This window comes from Pogona vitticeps, chromosome 1 (assembly GCF_051106095.1).
Source record: "Pogona vitticeps strain Pit_001003342236 chromosome 1, PviZW2.1, whole genome shotgun sequence".
NCBI lineage: Eukaryota > Metazoa > Chordata > Lepidosauria > Squamata > Agamidae > Pogona > Pogona vitticeps.
In genome coordinates, this window is record NC_135783.1 from 246,948,360 (window position 1) to 246,965,438 (window position 17,079).

General features: G+C 42.0%; 1 protein-coding gene across 1 annotated transcript; it reads right to left on the reverse strand.

Moving 5' to 3' along the window:
- Positions 1 to 254: 254 nt before the first annotated feature.
- Positions 255 to 16,410, reverse strand: CABP2 (calcium binding protein 2). Its single transcript, XM_020792423.3, has 6 exons — positions 14,883 to 16,410; positions 12,779 to 12,809; positions 10,976 to 11,110; positions 6,957 to 7,066; positions 4,885 to 5,032; positions 255 to 2,454 (listed from the first exon to the last, which is right to left on the reverse strand). Exons 1-6 carry the CDS (start codon positions 15,060 to 15,062, stop codon positions 2,429 to 2,431), a joined length of 630 nt encoding a protein of 209 aa, XP_020648082.3. The 5' UTR covers positions 15,063 to 16,410; the 3' UTR covers positions 255 to 2,428.
- Positions 16,411 to 17,079: the final 669 nt, after the last annotated feature.

Genomic DNA, 17,079 nt, shown 5'->3' on the forward strand with positions numbered 1-17,079 from the left:
ATTGTTTTATCTTATTGTATTACTCTTGACATAGAGACTGAACCTAGAAGAACTGTTGGTGATGCCTATATAAATTAAATAACTCAAACAAGTTAAGATGGAATGGGCAAAATCCTGTTGCATTACTTTGCCTTCAGCACAACTCAGATTGGGCACTAGAAGCATTTAACACACTAATTAAAAGATTCTTGCCCCACCCCCTTTAGGCTCTGAGGCTCCCTTTTGGCTTAGGAAAACTGTTGAGAACCTTAGGCTGGTGCCACATTTAAAGGTTTCATACACATGTCCGTCTCAAGGCTCCTGGAAGCTTCCCCAGGGAAAAAGGAAGCCCGAGGGAGACTTGGAACCTAAAGCAGGAAAGAATGGGAGAGGAAGTTTCTAATTAGTGTAAGTTTAACATTTCTGGTGCCTAATCTGTTGTGCTGGACACAAAGTTACTCAATAGGATACTGCTTATTGAATCTTCTAGGACAGTGACTTTTGTGAAACATTTCTGTTTCACTTGAAAAGAATGAAAGTGATTTTTATTCCCAAGTCATTGTTGTGATCTGTAACTGCTTACAGATTTAGCTTACTAATCAATCATAACACATAAAGTTAATCTTTTAGCTTTTTTAATAGGGTGACACCCAGAAAATAAATAAATAGATAAATAATAGGGCATATGATTTTGTCTGATATAATAAACAAACAAACAAACAAACAAACATGCCATTAAGTCAATTCTGACTTATGGCAGTTCTTCTCAGGGGTTTTTAGGTAGAGCACTTAAATGTGGTTTACCGTTCCCTTCTTCTGGAGGTATCCTAAAACTATGCATCTTGCCCAAGGCCACACAGGCTGGCTCGGCTCACACAGAGGGGAATTGAACTCCCATACCTAAACCATTAAGCTATCCAGCCAGTTCATTTGTTAATAGCTAAGGTTAATCATCCTGTCTTTCAGTGTCAACAGTACTGTATAACATTCTTGATAGAAGATGTATAAGCTTACTTCAGCATTGTTAATAATATGCATCATGGTGATGGTTAATAATATGCTAATACACAGTGAAACCTAGGTTCACTAAACTTGTTTGAAGATGTGCTCTGATACAGCCAATTGTGTGGCCTTGCATCTGTGAGATAAACAATGTCAGTCACATGCACAGTTGAGGAATAATTTATGCAATGGCACAATCTTTTTCCAAGTGTATTTGACTTCTCTCCAAAACAAAAAAATTAATAAAAAAACAGAGTTGAAATGAGAAAAAGAGCAACAACCATCTCAGTTTTGAATTGGATATTTTCTGCAATGTTCTGCACTTATTTTCAAAAGTGGAGCAATGGGACCTAAACAGGGAATCTTATCTATATAGCTCACCAAGTACTCCCTAAGTATTTTGTTGTGTAGAATACAATTGGAAAAGTTTATCCATTGTTACTGATTTTCTCATTGAGCAAATAAGCTTACAACAGACTCCAGAATTCTTCAGAGCAGTTTGAAAACCACAAGGATATAGGATTCTGAACTCAGCTATGAATGGTCAATGTGCCGCATTCACTTAATCAAAGGACAATCTATAGAGGAACCTAACATCTGCAGAGCCTGGGAAAGCAGAAGTAGGTCCTGCAGGTAGAGGAATGAGGTATTAGATTTCTAGATCTGTTAGTGGAGAAGTACTTCAGGAATCACAGCTGTACCCCTAAAAATATTCAGGTACAACAGATCCCACTCCACTGGGGTGTCTTCAGAACAAGCACCAGTCACCAGCCTGTCCAATTTCTAGAACATACTGTATCATGTGCTGTTTTGGGCCACAAGGCAGCCCCTTATCACCACTGGGCATTGTTCTTGAACTTCTATCATGTCAAGGAAGGGAAGCTATTAATAATATCATTTACAGTGATACCCCAGAGAAGGGGTGATGATGTTATGATTCAGGCCACAGTAGGAAACAATATGCGTTTATAGACACAAACACCATTTAGAAGAGAGAAAAGTGAAGAGAAGCATCCTGTCTTGCAAAAGGATAGCTTGGCATTCGGAATATTTTAAACAACTGCACGCAGAACCAATCAAGGAGATTGGTTGGTTAACCCTGCTCCCTCCGTAACAAAGATCAGCATTACACCAAACAGTTCAAAGGCGAAGTATGATGATAGCCAGACCTTGAGAAAACTTAGGGTAGAAGCTTGTTTTTTATATCTAATACAGTAGCTTTAGTAGGCTCTGGTCCAGGATGCCATTGAAAGATCTGATGTTCATGTGGGTCTCTGCGCTTTAGGAATGACTGTTTGGCTCCGGGCAGGGTGCACAGGGGTGTGTGGGCCACTCCAATAGCAAGTTGCTTATTGACTCCTGGTGGTTAGATCCATTGGAATATATGGAAGTGTAAAGTCTTTTCTTTCAATAAGGCACATCAGCCCCAGGCTGCTACTAGCTGCTCTCAGCGAGACATCATCCGTACAAACTCTGCAGGAGGAAAATCCAAAGATATAGTCATAACAGAAAGGGAGGAAAAACATAATTGCATTGCTCATAAAAAGGAAGGAGGGTATTGAAGAAGGGTATCAGTTGCCATATTTTATAGATAGTCTCAAAGAGTGCAGAATCCAGCAGAATTTGTCATGTCTCTCTCTCGATCCACCCCTCCCTCCCTCCTCAGTTCCTAATATTGCATCTCACTCTTCAAAAATTCTGCAACACTTCATGTGACCAGGAAATAGGGCCCAAGACACAGCTATGCCAAAGGATGCTCATGAATTCGCAGTTCCCACAGAATGTAATGAAACTAGGTGCAAGGGCTGCAGTGGCTGTGAACCATGGAGGCTCTATAATCCCTCCAGGACCACTGTTAAGAGAGGGCAAAATCTAAGGATTTTGATTCATGAAGTGCAGATTTCAATATGAACAGAGTGACATCCCTAGTTGTAGTTGTTACTGTTATGTGCCATCAAGTTGCCTTTGATTTATGGTGGTCTTATGAATGAGAGATCTCCAAAATGTCATGTCCTCAACTGCCCTGCTCAGCTATACCAAACTCAAGGCTGTGGGTTCATTTAGGGAGTCAGTCCATCTTGTATTTGGTATTCCTCTTTTCCTGCTGCCTTCCACCTTTCCCAGCATTCTTGTCTTTTCCAGAGAATTTTGCTTTCTCACTATGTGTCCAAAGTAGGATAGCCTCAGTTTCAACATTTTTGCCACCAGAGACAGTTTGGTCTTGATTTGATCTAGGAACTGCTTATACATCTTCCTAAGAATCCAGGGTATCCACAAAGCTCTACCCCAGTACCATATTTCAAAGGAATCATTTTTTTCCCTGTCAGCTTTCTTAACTCTCCAGCTTTCATATCCATACATGGTGATCGGGAATGCAAGAGTATGGATGACACATCCTTACACTTGATAATCTTTCCTAATTCCTTCATTGCTGCCCTACTAAAGACTGAGACTGGAGTCTTTTTTCTGCAAGTCTCTGTTTGGACTGATGATTGAACCAAGGAATACAAAATGTTTCATTACTTCATTTTCTTCATTGTCAATGTCAAAGTTGTATAGTTCTTCTGTAGTCATGATTTTTATCTTCTTAATGTTCAACTACAGTCGTGCTTTGGCACTTTCTTCTTTTACCAAAAATCATTTCAGGTTATTGCTGCTTTCTGCCAGTATGATGGGGTCATTTCCATATCTTAAATCACTGGTGTTTCTTCTACCAGTTTTCACTCCTCCTCCATCCTTTTATCTCTTCTGTATGGGTCTTCAGTATACTGTTTCTAACCTCTTTATTTTATTCTAGTCAGATAGTGAGATTCCCTGTTGGTTTTTCAGCATTCCTAAACTAGCTTTATATTTCTCTTTGCTGTCTTTGATCTTCTGGAAGAGATCTATTGCTTTTCCCCTTCAGTATTTCTTTGCACTGGTTCTTGTAATAGTTCTCTTCATCTCTATATGACAGTTGCTGAAAAGCTGCATTCAGGATTCTGACCCTGCTTCTATCACCTTTGCTACAGCTTCTCAATATTCTGCTTCCAATTATGTAATCTATTTGATTTCTGTATTGGCCATTGGTGATGTGTATGTGTATACTTGCTTGAAGCACGTATTTGCAATAAACATATTGTTGGCTTCTCCAAACTCTTGAGTCATTATCTTTCTTCATTTCTGACTTCTAGATCAAATTTTCCAACAACATCTGGTTCTGCTGTGTTTTCTACGTTTGTGTTCTCTTTACCTATGATTATAAGCATGTCTTCTTTTGGTGTGTGGTCAATTTCCTCCTTGATGCTTGCATTGAAGCTTTCAATTTCATCATCTTCATCATCTGTAGGGCAAAGTCCATGCAAGGGAGCATAGACTTGAATGATGGCCATGTTGATGGGTTTTCCCAGGAGTCTGACTGATATTGTTTAGTCAGACTTTGCATTATAGTTCCTAACTGCCTATGTTTCATTTGTCTCAGTGTTAGAGCCACCAAATTTTTTTCTGAGTTTGTAATTTCCACAGTAAAACAGTTTGTAATTGCCTGACTGAAAATTTCACATTCCAGTCCACTTTAGTTCACTGACAAGCACTGCAATGTTTAAACATTCCATTTTCCTGGCTACATACTTTTAATGGAGCTCACTGAATATATTGCAATATACTGATGAGAATATGTTGATTTGCTAGAAATCCTTGCAAAGTTAACTTTATGATCAGATTCTCCATGATCATTCCCAAACTGGGAGAAATAAAAGTGAGAGTCATGAATTCTGTATTTACTTTTTTCTCTCTCATGAAGATTTTAGATACCCCTACTTCCAAAAGTCAAGAATACTCTACCACTGCCAGTCTTCGCATCCCATTTCAGTGGGGAAGGACTGCAACTGAGCGAAGAGGAAGGACTACTATCTTTTCTGGTACCTTCAAAGTCTACAAGGCCATCTCCATTCAGATCAACATCCTTGAGAATTTCATCCACCTCACGGTAGTTCAGCTGTTGCCCCAAGAGCTTACGCATTGCTTCTCGTAGTTCAGCTATGCTAATCTGCCCATCACCATTTGTGTCAAACTGGAAGACAAGAAGAAAAATAGTACTGTATTATTCATTTCAGCAACTTGTTTAGCAGTCCGCAAAACTCATACATTTTCTGTTCTTTTGTTCTGTGTCTCCTGCCCGAACCAAAACTTGAAGATACCACTTCTTAAAAAACAATAAGAAAAGACAGTAGCGTGTTTGGGACTTATGTGAAATACAGACTGTGCTCTTCTACAAGAACATAATTACAGCATACATTTCAAACAGATTACAATGGATACAGATGGAACCCTGCCACTTGGAAGCTGCCGTCAAATTGCATTTTGCTGAAAGAATTTTGATTGTCATCTTCCCTTAACACACAAAAATTTCCTCTCTTTAAATATCATCATGTTTTCAAACTAGCGCAGCAAACAAGATTTCACTATCTGCCTAAACTGGATACCAGACAGTAGTATCCTCTGACCCAACTAAAAGGCAATTCCATGTGTATCTTCATAGCACACCATATCACTGTTTCCTATACTGCCTCAACTCTGATGAAAGTGAGAAGGTCATCATGCTGCTTAAGTTGTTGCAGCTTCATCAATAATGTTTATCAGTTTTTTCAAATGCTTTCTCTTCAGTTTATCTGGACAGGGTATCTAAAAACTCAAAACCCTCATTTTCAAGAGCAGAAGATACAAAGGCCAGCAGGGGAAAGAGTGTAGATGTTCAATATCAGTATATCTGAAATACCTTTCTCCTGACCATGTCAGTTTAATCAGGAAATGGCAGAGGAATGGATATAAGAAGTATAAAAAGAAAGGATTTGGGAGAATGTCTGCAGAGAGTTTTCATATATGAAAAAGCTATTCCCAATTGTGCCCACCCCTAAGGGAATAAATGTTGGGCAAGGATTTTAAAAAAAAAAAACACCTTTCCTTCTCAAAATAGTCTCAAAAGCTACAGGAAAACTGAAGTACAGTTGAAAAGCTACCTTCTTGTATGACAGCCATTGCATGTGCGAGGCAATTACACTGGGAGGGTTCTTTGTGTTTTCCTTTGCACATTTGGGCAAATTACCAATTGCACGACCAATTTTGCAATCATATACAACATCAGACAAGCAATACAGAGTCTGCTGCAGAGGAGGAAAAACTTACTTGACTGCCATTACATGATCACAGAAGTCTATAGGATTCTGTCTGTTGATGCCCAGAGGTACATACTAGGCTGCAGCTACATGGTCAGACTCTGTGGACTTTGCTGCAGGTATGAAACAGACTAATACACTTTTTCTAACTGATCACACAACACAAAGAGCAATTTGAATCAGTCCAGTCCTTTTTGCTCCTGATGCAGAGGGTTTTTTCTCTCTCTGATGCTGGGGGCTTCCACTTTTTTTCAAGCCAGAATGGTTTGAACAGACATTCCCCATGTGATCAGTTCTTTCCTTCTCCAAAAGGATAGGGGATGAGACTGTGGGTGGTATTCTGGTGACATACTAAGCTGGGCATGATGGTTTAAACCAGCCATTCTCAACACAGTCAATATGGCCACCTGAGGGCCCTGGCACATTTGAAGGGGTCACAGACTTGAAAAAATTCTTCATGCACCACCTTATAAGGTTTATCATGTGATTCCCCAAAAGTAGAAACACTACAACTGGACTCCCATGCATCATGTGATTACTGGGAAATAGACTGTATCTGACTGCTCCATGAGCAGTCCAAAATGCAATCTGTTTTTCTGTGTGATCATGCCCTGTGACACAGTGGCATCACATGTGGTTCTCTCACTTCCGGGATTATGCAGATTAGTGTGCTTTGTTTGGTAATAGGTCTTCAGGGCTTACTTAAGGATGGGATTCCTTTCAAGTCTGATTTCACAAACAGGGAAAGACTGCCCTAGTCATCTTACGCAGACGTTAAGGTTCTTTTGGTTTATAGGCTATCTCTTTGCGCCAAAGTCTTACCTCTCGGAAAGCATCCCGCAGTTCTTTTACCCCAATCATGTCTGCTGTCTCTGCCAGCATCTTTGGACCCATAAGTTCGACAAAGTCATCAAAATCCACCTTCCCTCCGGCTGCAAAGGGGAAAAAAAAAACAGTTTCAGCCAGAAGAGGACTGAAGTATTTAAGTATAGATATCCAGTGTGGAGAAACAGATAGGGTTGAACTGGCACTCAGGAGTCCTGGGTTGAAAACTCAGGATGCAACCAGGTGGGGATTTGTCCTGCAGTTCAGTCCTTTTCCCAGTGACCACATGACGTATGTGCCATCGCAAACCATTCCATCCCTAATTCATGCCTACATGCACCATTTTGGGTCACTGTTAAGGGTTACTGTGTTTTTGGTGCAGGTAGGATTGCATGTTTTGGTTCCAGCATATGTGATATCTGAGGCTGAACCAAAGTGGGTGGTTTAAGCTGTCAATCTGCATAAATTGCTGAACAATCTTGAGAAATTGAAAGCTTCCTTCCTGCTCACCTGTAGAGGAGAAAGGACAGGAAGATTTCAGTTTCTTTTAAATTGCTATTAATGCAATAGTGGAGCCTTGAAAAGGCTTTTACAAAAAAAGTTATTTCAGGAATCGCTGATGCGCTGTCCCAATTAGCAACAATTGAAAAGAAATGGAAAATTTCCTCTCCCTCTCTGCAGATGTGCAGAAAGGAAGCTTTCCATTTCTCAAGATTATTCAGTGGCTTAAACACAGCATAGAGAAGGAGATAAGATGGGAATTTTGTTTGTTTGTTTTTCTTTCCCTTTAAAGGAAAAGACCAGTCTAGACTGTGCTAAACAGTATCGCTTGAGGTGCAGCATGGTTGATCCTCACATGTGGATGCAAGGAATGCCCCAAATAACATATCACATCTCAAAGCAACCCTGTTTATTACAATCTAGACTGATACAGGCCAGGATAATTGGGCCATCTCGTCACACACTCACTGATGGGGGGTGCACCTAGTAAAGCTATTTAAATTATTACTTACCTCACTGTGAGTTCTGACTTGTCTGGCACAAAGCACAAGTATTTCATACTGTGGGTCAACTCATAAAGTGTGAACTGAATCGTCTTCCAAACAGACCTCCTGTGCTGCCTTTCTTGCCCTATCTTGGTCTAACTCTGGTATTGATTACATTATTATTGTAGCAAACTAGGAAGAGGAATTGGCTTCTACGAATGCAAATAATCAGAACATGAACTCTGAGTTATGTTAGAAAAGCCATATAGTTAATGGTTTGGCTTTATAACTTCTGATTCACACCACCATTTTGCACCCTCAGTTTTGAACAATGAAAGATAACCTGGGCTGATGTGAAAGAAATGTTCAAGGAAATTCACCATGAATAGCCTGTAGCTGAGGAATATGAGGCTCCCCATGTAAGCTTATAATACAAACGTGATTTTAAAACGCCATTGGACTCTTTTTAGCTATTTCATGGCTCTTTTGTCTGTAATTCAAAACTCTCATCAAATAGTGTGGGACATATCCACTCTATGCGTTCAAAACAGTAGCCCTGGGAAATTGACAGTGTGTAAAAGCCTTTTGAGTAATACAGGGGTAATACTTCTAGACATACAGACTAATATACTGTATGTTCAACTTAACCATCTTGTAATTCAGTTTCTGCTCAAATTGTAACAGTTGCCTTCTGCCCAGAGGTCAGACGTGTTATATTCTAAGATTTACAATTCCCAGAATCCCCTAGTGAACATGGTCTCTAGCCAGTATTGGGGGGTGGGTGGGTTTCTGGGAGTTGTAGTACAAAAAATAATATTTCCCAACTCTTCCTCTTGCTGGCAGGAAAGTCATGAAATGCTTGTGATCCCGCAATGCCAAGTGCTGTCCTCTTGTCCTCCCTGACATTTCCTTCCTCAACAAAGAGTTGTTATGACACTGAATTCTCTTATCTGTATTAAGGTATCTCTAAATAACCAATGTACTTTCCCTTTTATCTGGTGTGCATATTTGTGTAAACTGCTAGTGTTGTTATACTGCTTTATTAGAGCAGTAGGAGTACAGCAATGGGACCAATTTACTTTAAGAGGTGGTGAGTGCTCCAACACTGGAGGCATTCAAGAGAAATTTACACAACCACCTGGCAGATATGCTTTGATTTGTACTCCTGCACTGAAGAGGGGGTTGGATCCAATGGCCTTCTAGGCCCCTTCCAACTTCATGATTCTATGATTCTGTGAGTCTACTATGCCATGCAAAGGAGCAGATTGGGAAATGCAGGAGAATCTAAGCATTCGTGGAGTTGCGGAGCTTCAGATGTTCCAAATGAGAGTTCATATTCCCAAGTGATTTTGTCTATCTTCTTGGAGGCAAGAGCCGTGAACGTGCACAATTTGAAAACCACGGGTGCCCCTGGACTCCCTCATCTCTACTACGTGTGTCTAGAGATGGGTCAGGAAGGAACTTTGTGCTCAACTCTAGAATGGACTGAGCCAAATGACCCAAGTTCCTTCCACTTCCTGTTTCATTACCTCCAGAGGAAAAGAAGGGGGCTGCCTACCCTCACCAAAGTAGGTGGGGGGGTCAGCACCCATAAAGACAGGAGTGGTTTGTTGGTCATTCCTTCTTGTCACAAGCTGTTTACAAAAGACCCTGCTGACATTTTCCCCTTCTAACTATATGTGCTTGAAGATCCTCAGAAGGAAGTCAGAAGCCTGGACTGCCAGCCTCTTCTCCTTGCAAAGAGTTGGAAAGGAAAAGAGACCCAGTGGAATTTTCACCTGTCTCTGACTATGACTGAAATCCAGCAGTAAGCTGCAACTACAGTAAGCACATTGAATCAATGGGAAGTTGGTGAGTCATCACTTAGTAAGTTCCACTGATTCAGTGGGCCTATTCTAGTTGCAATTTTCTACTGTATTTTAGCCAATGTCTTCCATGGCCCATTACCCTATTTCTAGTCTCCGGTGTGAATTCTTTGCTCCTTGGAAGAAAGGACAGAGTGGCTGTCAGTAGGGAGTCCACAACAGGAGTAACTTGATTCTACTCAGAGGAATTGCATATGGACAGGGTGAGCATGTGCTTGAGTACTGCAACCTTGGTGAAATTTTTGCAACACTCCTAGTTGTATTTACCCTGTTGAGTAGACATTCCCCTTACAACATACTCTCTTGTAGGGGGCTGATGCTCCCACTAAAGGAAGAATCAACCTAATGTCAGATTCAGGGGATGGGAAGCAAAATAAGCAGAGCTCTTCCATCTTAATCCATCTAAAGTAGCTTCTAAATTAATATATAACTGGAGAGGAGAGGAGCAGAAGCTTTCCTAAAGTGTACAAGTCAAGCCTTTATCTGTAATAGGGAAGGAGAACCGTCTTGGTTTTGACCCAAATGAGACAAGGCAAGAGCTTTCCCACTACGAATATTTCTGGTCAAAGGCTATTGTTCGTGTTGAGCGGTATCACAGACATTTTACTAAAGCAGGAAGAGGAACTTGAGATGTTCTTCATTGGGGCCAGAATAACCTCATGGGTGCATTCCTCTACTGCATGGCTGAAGAAGAATTAGAGAGCTCAAACAGTGAATGTTGCTTTAGACAACAGCACCACAGTGGAGAAGTAAAAGTCAGTTCCTGACATGACACAATTCCAACCATGGAAGGCAAAAGGAAAGAAAGAAAGGGCACAAGGTCTGCCTAATGCCATTAGAAGCTGGGGCACTGGGTTGGCTTACCATGTTTTCCCAAAAATACGACAGGGTCTTATATTAATTTTTGCTCCAAAAATGCAGGAGGGCTTATTTTCAGGGGATGTTTTATTTTTTTTTCCCATGTACAACCATCTGCATTTATTCAAATAGAGTCATGTTATCTTCTGGTTCCTACACAATGGTGGAGGGCAGGGTTTCACTTAACTAGGGCTTATTTTTTGGGGTAGGGCTTATATTATGAGCATCCTTAAAAAATCATACTAGGGCTTATTTTCAGGTTGGATCTTATTTTCAGGGAAACAGGGTAGTAACTCTAGGTACGTACTGATCTGCTGGGACAATTCAATAAGCTCCATCTCAGTGGGCATGTAGCCCATGGTGCGCATACATTCTCCCAGGTCCTTGTAGCTGATGTAGCCATCATGGTCTTTGTCAAACTCCCGGAAGGCCTCCTTTAGCTCTGGAAAAAGAAGTGATGCTGTAAGAGTTCCACTTCCATAGAACAGAAGTTTCTCCATATTAAGCATACCTAGCGACGTGGAGAGGGGGGATTTGCTGCTTAGGTAACAGCCTATCCTCCATATTATTTTACCCAGGTTTCGTGCTCTGGAGAGGACCCTCCAGCTCCTCCATACAGAGCATGTTACCATAGTGTCTCGAGAGTGAAGGATGCCAAAGAAGAAGGAAAGAATTGTAGCCTATGCAGATTCTTACCACTGAGCTATTGTTAGTTATTATCCTTTCCTAATGCATTGATTAACTAGTTTCTCTTGTAAATCAGGTAATCTATCTGTGTCTTACAAACAAGCATGTAAATAGGAAGTAGAAGACTTGCCCATGAAATGAGGTATACTAGATGTGTTATAGGCAATTAAAAATGGTTATACTTCGCAACTCTAATAGTATCCTTGCCTGACTGTGGAGCTCTACTCCAAAGAAACAGTAGAGCCGTAGGGACTGCCGGGAATGCTGAGGCATACTGGATGCTCTAAGACCAGGTTTTTATTCCACTATTGTCTTGCCTCAAATACAGCATTTTACTGAGTTAGCTCCAGATGATGTCACCTTCTGTCTTTATTTTCAACTCTTCTGTGCTTACCAGAAAAAAATATGTTGAAAAAATGACAGAATTGGTGCACAGTATATTTTGATTATCAGTGCTAGGAATCCTCCACATCAAAGTATCCAGTGTAAGGCCAATCAGAGCTTTCATAGAAGGGCTGAATTCACACTTCTGAGTCAAGGTATTTAAACAACATATCTGATAGCTTCATCATCAGCTGTTGTGATAAGCCAATTAGAGACAAAAGGATCAAATGAATGCACAGGGAGAGTGTCAAAAATAGGCAAGGGAATAAAGCACAAGAAGGCCAGGAAACCAGGAAAAAATAACAAGATAAAGCATTAACTGAGAGTGCGGCAACACAACAGCAAAAATAGTGAAATCCCATATGAGAAGTCAGGTTTTATTGGGTGAATTTGCTTTGCTGGATCACACAGCAGTCAGCAAAGAGAAAAGAGGACATTGCTAAACTGCACTTACTAGCACCTTGTTAAGGTGTCTCTACTGCAGGAGGCATGACAACAGCAGAGCTACCTTAACAAGCTGCAAACAAGAATTGAATGCTGATTTCTTCCTCTGTAGATTTATTCCTTGCTCACTCACTTGCTCACTTTTTTAAATGCTTCCTAGATGCTGTAGTGCACCAGCTCTGGCACCAACTCTTTAAAGAAGCCAATTTGGAGACAGACGGATGTTAGGTTGAGGGGAATGGACATCCCCATGAATACCTTTTCGCTTCCTTTCTTCTGACCTTAAACTAGGAAGCTTAGAAAGCCAACCTCTGATCACCCATTGCACTGGTTCAAGTGATCACACTGTCTGAACAGTTGCACATGCATTCAATTCTTTTTTTAAAAGTAGAAGTCCCAGCAGAGATCGGGGGAATTAACTAGCAGTGGTCTGATTCAAATGTAGTCAGAGGAAAATAATGTGAACCAGACTGTCCTTATCACACATCATTTCCTGAATTGTCATTGCAGTTGCAGCCTGAGTAAAGGGGACTGAGTGAGGTGTAGATGATACAGCGTCCTGGAAATGAAAGATTTGAGGATAGTTTCATTTTACCTTCAATTTCCTCTGGTCGTAGTTCTCTGTCCTGGAGGGAAAAGGCAAAGAGAGTCCAGTGAAAAGAAAACACGGGTGGTAGCTTTGGCTACTCTCATCCATCCTATAGCCTTTTGCTACTGACCTATTACCCAGAGGTTATCTCTGACTCAAAGGCTTTCCACGTGGGTATATGTCCATTATTTGGTGTGCTGATGGTGTGGGTTGGTCTGCTCTTTTTTCTGGAGTCCACATACATTAATTGCTGGAGCAGCCCAATTTGCCTTAACCTGCAACTTTCTGAACTCTTTTCAGGGCGTTCTACTACTCTGATGTGGATTGGTGGGCTCTTGTTTAGTCTGTTCCAGCACCTGTGGTCACTCAGAGCTTGCAACTGTCAAAGGCACCTTCCAGTGTTAATTTCAGGTATCTTGAAGTGGGTTATAAGCTGCTTAAGGATATTGGCAAATTGAACACTTCCCCTGCTTGTCTGCAAAGGGGCATGGGAAATGAAATCATTTCTATTGTGCCTGCTAAATTGTCACTGATGAGCTGATTCACCTAGATTAAATTAAAACATTTTTCTTTGCTTTTCTGTGTTTTTCTGATCAAGAAACTGCTTGCAGCTATTGTTTCAATTAGCAGTACACAGAAAGGCAAAGAAAAATGTTTTCTTTTAATTTAATCAAAGTGAATGAGTGCATCAGTGACAATCTAGCAGATCCAATTTAAACAATTCACTTTGCCCCTCTGCAGGCAAGCAGGTGAACTGTTCAGTTGACAATGGAAGGAGCTGAAAAGGAACCGAGGTGCTCCACTGAGGCACAGGCTGTGAGGGAGGAGGTATGTGGCTGCTTCCACTTGAGCTGCAGCCACCATGTTCTGTCCTCTCCTGGAGTGTGTGTGCTTGCTTGAGTGTGAAGGGCAGGAATGATGATAGTACCAGGCCCTGGACAGTGTTGGTGGCTGAATGTGAGGCATTTCTCCCAGAACCAGCTGTGGAAAGGCCAGCATGGGGGTGGGTGGGAAGGGAAAGTGGCAACAGAGTTGGAGGCTGTTTTCCACATGAGAGGAGGGAGGAGGGGGGAAGACAGCAAAAGGACAATGGAAGGCATGGCTGAGCAGATGTTTCAGAGAATTGCCATGCAAAACAGAGTGAATGAATATGGGTAAAACTGGTGTGTGTGTGTGTGTGTGTGTGTAGGGAGTCTGGCTCTGTGTAAGGTGTGGTGTGTGCTGGTACAGGTTACAAAGAAGGAAGACGCTGGAGGATTGTTTGAAGTCTGTATGCCATCAGGACATGAAAATTGTGCCAAATGGCATATCACTCCTCTCTCCACAGCTCAACCAACACTATTTATTGTACACTGCAGCAGCCCACACCAAAAGGACCAGTGTGGACAGGCCCTCAGTCTCAAAAACATCACCTTGCCCAGCGTATTCCCTCAGTGAATCACTCCTGTTCCTTTTGCAGTTTGGTCCTGTGCATGTTTACTTGGATGTAAGATGCAGCATGTTCAGTGCAGCTTCCTCCTAAGTAAACTGGCCTAGGGTAAGAGAGTCTCATGGTGTCTCACTCTTGAGTTCAGTGCAAGCCTCATCTCAGGACCAGTGAATACAGATTAGTTGGAGAAAGGCTTCTCCAGCAACTTGCGGAGCGACAAAAGGACTGTTGTGATAGCAGATCCTTAGGTGGGACCCGGTAGTCCAAAAGCTAGTTTACATTGTAAGCCAGTTATAGATTACACTGTAAATCAAGAAGTCATCACCTGGAGGTTTCTTTCTGCCATGAAATCACTAGATGGTCTTAGGTATGCCATTCTCTCTCTCTCTCTCATTGCCTTTCTGTAATATTTGAATAATTATACTGATTATACCTTACTGGGTTACTGGAAGGATTCCAGCAAGATATCTTTGAGTCATTCAAAGTCCAATATAGGAAGGACAGAGTGATCTGTCTAGCTCTTGGCCTGTTTGAAAGTGACTCAATGAAGGAAACATTTCACTTGCCACATATTGGAAACGATCCATTTCAACTGTGCATCCACTTATACTATGGGAGGGAACAACAGTAGCTATATTATGAAGTGCTGTCTAAACAGAGCAATAGAATTGCAGTACGTACGATCTGTGTGATAGCGATGCTCTGGCGCAAGAAGATGCAAGCTGGCCCCACTAAGCCATGCAGCACTGAGTAGTTCTGCAGTGAGGGATACGGCACGCCATCAATCATTTCGTCCACATCGTTGCTGGTTGAGGCAGGGGAGCCGGGAGCCTCGGAAGGTTGCTTATTCTCCTGTAGCATAGCTCGCAATTAACTAAGCATAGTTAGAGAGCCTGATTTCCCCACCTGCCAGGGCCTGGGTGCTTAGAGCCCTATTTCCTGGGAAATTTCAGGGAGGTAGAGAGTGGCCAAAGAACAAACATAAGGTGTGCTAAAGGTGCAATAGCGGATTGTTAAAAACAAATTCCCACATTCTTCTTCTAGAGGTTTATGGACAAATTTCACTGCTTATACAATAAAACCCTTGATGGCAAACCAAATGCATTAGCAGACTTGATCCGTACTGGAATGGGGGCAGACATTTAAGCTAAGATCAAGCAGAATCACATACCTGTATTCCTGATATCTATATACGAAGGGGACTTGGCAGTGACTAAGAGATAAATGCTGCAAAGGACACACACACAGAGAGAGATGCCACTGCCAACAGTGTGTCTCTCAAACTAAATCTCATCAAGATTCTCTTTTTCCTCCCTTTGAGCTTGGGTCAACTGAGGTCTGCATCAGATTGAAATCCTTCCCTCTCACGGTTTGTCCCTATGCAAAAATTCAAATGTATTTTCGTGGTTTTTCCCCAGACATCGGCATTTTTGCACATGTTCTCCAATAGACATGATCCCTTCCACCCCAATTATGTATTCTCCTATGCCTCAATCAACTCCGTGTGTGTTACAAATAGCATTTCAGTCTCTGGAATGTGTGGATTTCATTTCAGTCCATGTTTCAAGAGGTCCAGACTGTGTAAATCGACATCTAAATATAAATCCAGTGAGGTTCTGACCCATCCTTAGAGGCTAACAAAGCACTGATATACACCTATGCAGAGACACATATAAATACACTGAAATATAAACAAATACAGCAACACACAAATACCTGCATCTCTTGCCAGTCTCTCTGTCTGTTTTAGGGCATGTCTACATGCCAAACTAGGGATGTGGTGGCACTGCAGGTTAAGCTGCAGAAGCCTCTGTGCTGCAAGGTCAGAAGACCAAGCAGTCGTAAGATCGAATCCATTCATCGGAGTGAGCTCCCATCGCTTGTCCCAGCTCCTGCCAACCTAGCAGTTCGAAAGCATGTAAATGCGAGTAGATAACCACCTCGGTGGGAAGGTAACGGTGTTCTGTGTCTAGTCGCACTGGCCACGTGACCGCGGAATCTGTCTTCAGACAAAAACGCTCGTTCTATGGCTTGGAAACAGAGATGAGCACCGCGCCCTAGAGTTGGACACGACTGGACTAAATGTCAAGGACAACCTTTACCTTTACCTTACATACCAAACTACACACCTAAACTGGTTCAACATGCATTTTTAATTCCTAGGAACGATGAGAACTTTGGTTTTGTGATAACAAGGATTCTTTAACTAAATTCCCATAGCTTTACTAGACAGATTCCTTCCGTGCTGATGTCCCCCACTATATGTGGCCATGCTGGCTGAGGCTATGGGAATTGTAGTCCAAATATTTGGAGGGTACTGTTACATACAGCACTGATGTTACCTGTCTGTCATGGGTTTGGAGGGAAAGTTCCATCCTATGGGGAGTGGAAGGCGGGACATCAGGAGGAGGGGCTGTACTGTATAAATATGTGATGCCTGTGTGGTGAGAGTAGATGCTGAGACAGACTGTGAGACACTGGGTTGGGACGAAGCAGCAGCTGGGGAGAAGAAGCTGTTGTGGGAGTCTGGGTGTCTGACAGGTTTACCCAAGTGGGGGGCCCAATTGGTGAGGCTGCTTGAGAAATGGCTGTCGCAGGAGGGAACAGAGACCTATGAACAGCTTAAAGACTTGATAGCCCTGGAACAGTTCTATTCAGTTCTGCATGGGGAATTGAAATTCCAGGTGAGGGAAAGGAAACCGAAATCTGTGGCAGCAGCCGCAGAGATCGCGGATTTTATCTCCCAAATAAGAAAGCCCTTGGGTGAGGGGAAATCTGTAGGTAAACCCAAAGAAACCTACAGCAAGTACTCTCAGGGACCAGGGAAAAGCCAGCAAGGGGGAGGGGCCCAACCTGATAGGTTCAGGTGTCCGTTGGT